The 6000-nt window shown below is 43.8% G+C and overlaps 1 protein-coding gene across 2 annotated transcripts; it reads right to left on the bottom strand.

The window, feature by feature from the left end:
• Positions 1-1621: 1621 nt before the first annotated feature.
• Positions 1622-5684, bottom strand: mmaa (metabolism of cobalamin associated A). 2 transcript variants are annotated; one of them, XM_064335294.1, is made up of 7 exons: positions 5448-5684; positions 4653-5053; positions 4254-4376; positions 3398-3568; positions 3049-3065; positions 2736-2885; positions 1622-2068 (listed from the first exon to the last, which is right to left on the bottom strand). In XM_064335294.1, the coding sequence occupies exons 2-7, from the start codon at positions 5044-5046 to the stop codon at positions 1781-1783; spliced, it is 1143 nt and encodes a 380-aa protein (XP_064191364.1). In that variant the 5' UTR covers positions 5047-5053; positions 5448-5684; the 3' UTR covers positions 1622-1780. The 2 variants fall into 2 exon arrangements, with proteins under 2 accessions (XP_064191364.1, XP_064191363.1); XM_064335293.1 differs by having other exon boundaries at positions 3049-3134; positions 5448-5682.
• Between the last annotated feature and the right edge of the window lie 316 nt (positions 5685-6000).

The following is a 6000-nucleotide window of genomic DNA, read 5'->3' as shown; positions in this document are numbered from 1 at the left end:
AGTGTTTCAACGTGCTAACTGTGAAACACTGTCTCCTTTCAGAGCACAAAACGCTGTCAGATGTTGCGGTGTTGGCATAGAAACCCGATAGGGTTAAGTCGAACACGAAAAAGAATTATGGTGCGCTTAAAATAATTCCGTATGACTGCAAATACAGTAGGTTTCCATTATAGAATTGATTTCTGATGTCCATTTATTATGAACATGGGGGGGAGGGGGGTGGGGATTCAGTGTCTATACGCTGAATTTGTTTCTTTCGGTTGGAATCTATGCAACTCAAAGAAACAATAAAAATGGTTTTTGTCACACCTCTCCAACAGAAGTGTTTTATTATTCAACTATGAGTTGCTGACAAGTCTCGCAAAAACAACTTAAACACTGGTGTGAATTATTGATTTATACTGCCATCTAGTGGCAGTGACAAAGGAAACATAACTCCTGACTTCAACATGTCAACTATTCTGTGGTATGTGAAATTGCTTCAGTATCTTTTCAGCTGCATAAATTAAGATGTAAAATGTAGAATGTAACATATAACATATTTAAAAAGTTATTAGATTATCTCACATGCATGTAGAATAATGAATACCTATGTCCTCTAAGAATTCCATGGACAGTAATGAGCATCATCAGTCAAGCAGTCTGGCAGTTATACAGAGTAGAGAATACTTTATTTGTTGAGTGCCAGTTTTGTACGTTCATTCAAAGTGGTGTACAATGGACTCCTAGACTGGATACCCCACCAGTGAACAGGCTTCATGTGGTTTTGTGGTTACAAACGTAGAAAGTCTAGTAACAACAAAACTAAGCCTCTGTGCACAGATGTATGGCTGAATTGTTTTGAAGGCTCATTAAAAATCTTAACATGGGATCTATCACTCTCCAGATGTTTATAAACAACACAGTGGTTACCAGTGTTAAAATAAACTTCAGCTTCCTTTCCAGCTTAATAGTCAAACTGCTGGCCATGTCTGTAGCAAGTACCAGTGACAGAATACTAATTAAGCACGTTTTTTTTTTTTTTGATGGTCAAGACTTGGAAAAAGACTGTCGGCAGAATTGTGACCTAGGCTGCAGAGACTTGTGAAAAAGAAAAGCCAGCTGGCACTTCGGCTGTGCTGGCTTTCTTTCTCTGAAATAAATCTTCTCTGTGAAAGCATCAGCTTCACAAGAACACACTCTGAGCCTGCACATTCAGGCAGTGTTCCCTTAGTAACAAGCTTGTGGTAACAAGCCAATTGGCAACTTGGTCTTTTGTTCTTAGCTTGTTCTTAGACTGCTGTTAAAGGCAATTGTGATTCTGACTTTGATTTTGGCCTTGCAATGTCATGGTTTTTTCCAACTTTTTTTGGGAGACTGATGATGTCATCTTGGTCTGGCATTCTAAAATCGCCTAGCAACCCTGGTGCTGGCACTGAGAGTGAGGTCTACCATCCTTCCAAGGCAGAGAAGGTTCTGGAATCTCTGCCATGCTGGAACAGAGAGCTCACAGAGAAGGTCCCTGTGGTTGAGGGAATTCGCAGCAAAACTGGATCACTTCAAGAACACAGGGCAACAGGTCAGGTACACAGACAGACTGTCCTGTCCTAACCACACCGAAAGATAACAAGAACTTGTATGATATGGTTTCACTTCACTGATTTATTTCATTCAAACCAGATAATTAAAAAAATCTAATAAAATTGAAATCCCAACAGTCCCCCTGCATATGAAAGGATAAAACAGTCTGGTGCTGTGCGCGCTGGAGGCCTCAGGCCACCGTGGCGGACGGCGGGCGTCGTCACTGCGCCGAGGAGAAGGCCCGGAGCAGCAGGTCGGCCGCCAGGCCGGGGGAGATGTCCCCGCGGGTCACGCGGTCCTCCAGCGACGGCAGGGCGTCCCTGACGGCGGGGTGGTCCCGGAAGTGGCGCAGGACGTTCTCCTGGATCAGGCTCCACATCCACACCTTCTGCTGGCTCCGCCTCCGGGCCTGCAGCTGCCCGCCGCGCAGCGCCGCCGCCCGGAACTCCTGCATGCGGGCCCAGAGCTCCGGCACGCCCTCGCCCGTCAGCGACGACAGCCGCGCCACCTGCCCACAGAGCGCGCGTTTAAAACCGGGGTCGCCCAAACCCTGCTCCTGGAGCATCTACCACGGGTTTTCACTCCAGCCCTAACAAAGCGCACCTCATTCTACAGCTAGAGATCTGGTTGAGCTGCTAACTAGTACAATCAGGTGTGTCACTTTAGGGTTGGAGTAAAAACCTACAGGATGGTGGATGTCCAGGAACAGTGTTGGGCAGCTCGATATTAAACAGACTGGATAGCTCAGCAATCATGTTTCTGAAGGGCCGGTGTGTGTACAGATTTTCCCTTTCACAGGTTGTACTGGTATATAGAGTATGTGTGTGATACAGAGCTAACTGTTCCATACTGGGGTACATGAATTGTCTTTGGCTGTCATTCTTGAATTATCTAAAAATTTCACTAAAATATCAGGTAATGGATTTGGTTCATTAAATAGTAATGTGCAGAACATGGCATGTAATCCATAAACAGATATGGGCCTTCTTGCCCACCCTTGATCCAGACCCACCAGATATCCTGTGTTATTAGCATTGCTAGCCTGGCTTCATGTCTGCAAATTCATTAAGGGGCAAGACCAAGAATGATACTGTGGAAATCAGCATTCAGTATTGTGATATAGCACCAGAAATTGCTTCCAACAGGATGTGGTTAGGAAACAGAAAAGCACATACCTTTGGGTTCCATGTTTTGGACTTTTTCCTTAGCAGCTTCAGGGCGCTGGTATACTCAGCTTGTATCCTGCGTGCAGGAACCAGCAAATCTCCGTCTGCTTTGGTGACCACGACCATGTCAGCCATTTCAATGATCCCTCTCTTGATCCCCTATGCACAATCAGTTCAACTGTATTAGCCCAGTAGCCTTGGACGTAAGTACAGCTAATGAGAGAATTCACCACAGCAACAGAGATGCACACTGGACTCAACTAAAACAGAGGTGAAGGCCTTGGTTCAGGCTCCTGTCAATGCTACAGTTCCTCAGACTGACCTGCAGTTCATCGCCCCCTGCAGGTGGAATCAGTAAAACAAACATATCCACCATGTCTGCAACTGCAAACTCTGATTGGCCCACGCCTAATGTAAACAACAAAGATAATATTAATGGAAGCCAAACTCCCCTCTACCCTGTGACCACATTTACATGCAACTTATAATTTTCCAGAAATAAACATTTTTTCTCATAAAACAAAGCTCCACACTTAAAAGAAAAGCAAGCCATGATATGAGTACTAATACAACACTACAAAATTATACTGCATTATAATACCTGACAGAATAATTGTTCCGTATAACCAGACAGTAATATCTCTACATACACCTGAACAGTAGAACCTTACCTACTGTTTCCACTAAAACTATATCGTACCCGGCTCCTTCACACAGAACTATGGCCTCATTGGTGGTCCTGGTGACCCCTCCCAGCGTGCCGGACGTGGGGGACGGTCGGATGAAGGCCTGCATGTCCCTAGACAGCTCTGTCATGCGGGTCTTATCGCCCATTAAAGACCCTGGTAAACAGACGGAAACAGGTTGTCTCAGAGCAGCTGCATTGACTGAACCCAAGAAGATAAGGATACGCAAAGCACTAAAACTACAGATAGAGGTGAGGGAACACCTTATATGATGGGTTAACAAGGGAATGCTTAAAGGAAAGATTCCCTTAAAACTGTAGCCGTATCTATGTGAGATAATACAAACATCCAGAGAGATATATGCATAATGCCCTCCTTTATAAAACAGAACTACTGAAAAGCTATATCACACTCAGTGCCACAGTTGGGAAGAACGCCACTCTTTAACACTCATTGTATAATACAAAAAGCACTGAATGTGTACACTCTCATTCATGCTCTTGCCAGTATTTCATCATCATTGTGATTTTCAAATCAATAATATATACATTTCCAAGCATCTGTGCTGTGTCAAAAAATACGTTGGCACCTCACTGAGATATTTTTACTTAACTTAATCTTGCAAGAAAATGCACTTTTGTTTGCTTTACCTCAATCCCCCACAATGCATTGCAAACACTGTTACACTATGGTGAAATGTATGACGGGAAATGTATTCCAACTTATCTGAAATTTAACTGCACAGAATAGAATTATTTAAAAAAAACATCCTTTAATTAGCATCCTTGGTGGAACAACCTCCAACCCTACAAAACTGTTGCAGACCACTGTTGATGCTTACCGCCTGTAGTGCAGGAGGAGGGGTCTACGGCCAAAACTGAAACTTTGTGGCCACTTCCAGTCAGCATTTTCCCAAACACCTCAATGAAGGAAGACTTGCCTGCCCCTGGGGGACCCGACAGCCCTGGAACACAACAGGAAACAATTTGAGTCACAACTGGAACATCCACACCAACAAAACCCACACATGTTAAGGCAATGAAAATAAGTATTGGATTATCCATTCATCTGTTTTCTTTCAATAATAATAACAGTATAATAAATTAAGTAATTATTGAATTGTGTTTATAATGTAGTCTAAAATACAGCAATATGGAGAGAGACAGAGAGCAATTAGAAGACTTTGACCTACTCTAAAAGCCAAAGATAAACAGAGATTGTGAGGTTAGTTAACACTGACCTATTCTAAAAGCCAAAGGGTTCCCTCCGTTAAGTTGCTCCTGTTGGCGCCGGTGGGCGAGGACTCTTTGGAGCAGAACCTGCGCCAGCTCCCTCTTCCGAGGGTGCTGGGTCTCCACCAGGGTTATGGACTCCGCCAGACAGGCCCTCTGCCCCGTCACGAGTCCCTCGTATAGCCGCGCCAGGACCCTGCTCTCCCTGTCCGTCAGCTCGCCCATGTGAGGATTGAGGGCTGACTGCATGCAGTAGCGCCGTCGCTGCTGCGCGGCCAGTGATGCTGGCCGGCCCAGATCCAAAGCCACCTTACAGCCCACAGAGCGGCCGAGGCATGCAGTCCACGCAGGTGAAAACATGCTTGCACGGTGAAGCACACACAAGACCTTTGAAGGTCCCATTGTTCACCTAAAACACATGTCAGTGGTTGTACTGTATAAGTTACTAGTCTACTACAATACCTAGGGATGTTACCAATGTGCGCGTAATACACAATGTTACCAGACTGTCCTTAGCAGCATGATTATTTACTCAGGTAAACAGCAACATGCAGTTAGCAACTGTATAGGACTAGCTATGCAACCAACATTTACATTACACGAAGTACAGCCCTGGCCTGTCCTTTTATGTTTTCGTAAACTGAAGTCAGCCAAACGACAGATTTAACTAGCAAGACAGAGGGTTGTATTGCATTATTTGTGTGACTAAAACAAGCAGAAGTCAATTAGCTCACACTATCAGTGACTTGAAATTCCCATAATCGCTCATATCGCTAGCTAGCTCATAATATATAAACACTTACCCGGCCCAAAGATAGCTTCCTACTGCTTTGCTACCACGTTTTCACGGATATTCGTTCGCAGTCATTTAGACGGCAGGTTGTACACATTATAAGGCAGTGAATTGCATTTAGAAAGCCACTTTTGGATTAGTAAGAACGTACAGGCAAGTTGACCTAGCTAATAGTAACAGTCCACCTTGACAGCTGTGAAAAACATGAATTACACCATAGATATCTATGATTAGTACCCACTTCAGTTCCTTAACATAACTACTTCCTGTAACCTGGACAACTTCTTCCTGTGACATTACTTCAAGAGAAATTGAATGTTATGATTATTTCCCAATTCCCATAATTTTCTTTACATTTGTAGTAATTATATTTGAGCGAGTTGAAGAGCGGGACGTATATTTGTAAGATAGAAACACAAGTATTTTCTCTTTATACTTTTATCTCACAGGGAGGTGCACCTTACATCAGCTGTAGAGAGTTAATATAACAGTATACTTTTTGAACCACTAGATGACAGTCTTTACGTACTGGTGTGTATCTACGAAAAAGCCGTTGCTGTTAA

This window comes from Anguilla rostrata, chromosome 5 (genome assembly GCF_018555375.3).
Source record: "Anguilla rostrata isolate EN2019 chromosome 5, ASM1855537v3, whole genome shotgun sequence".
Lineage (NCBI taxonomy): Eukaryota > Metazoa > Chordata > Actinopteri > Anguilliformes > Anguillidae > Anguilla > Anguilla rostrata.
Note: the sequence above shows the minus strand (reverse complement) of the source record. Positions and strands in the feature narration are given on the sequence as shown.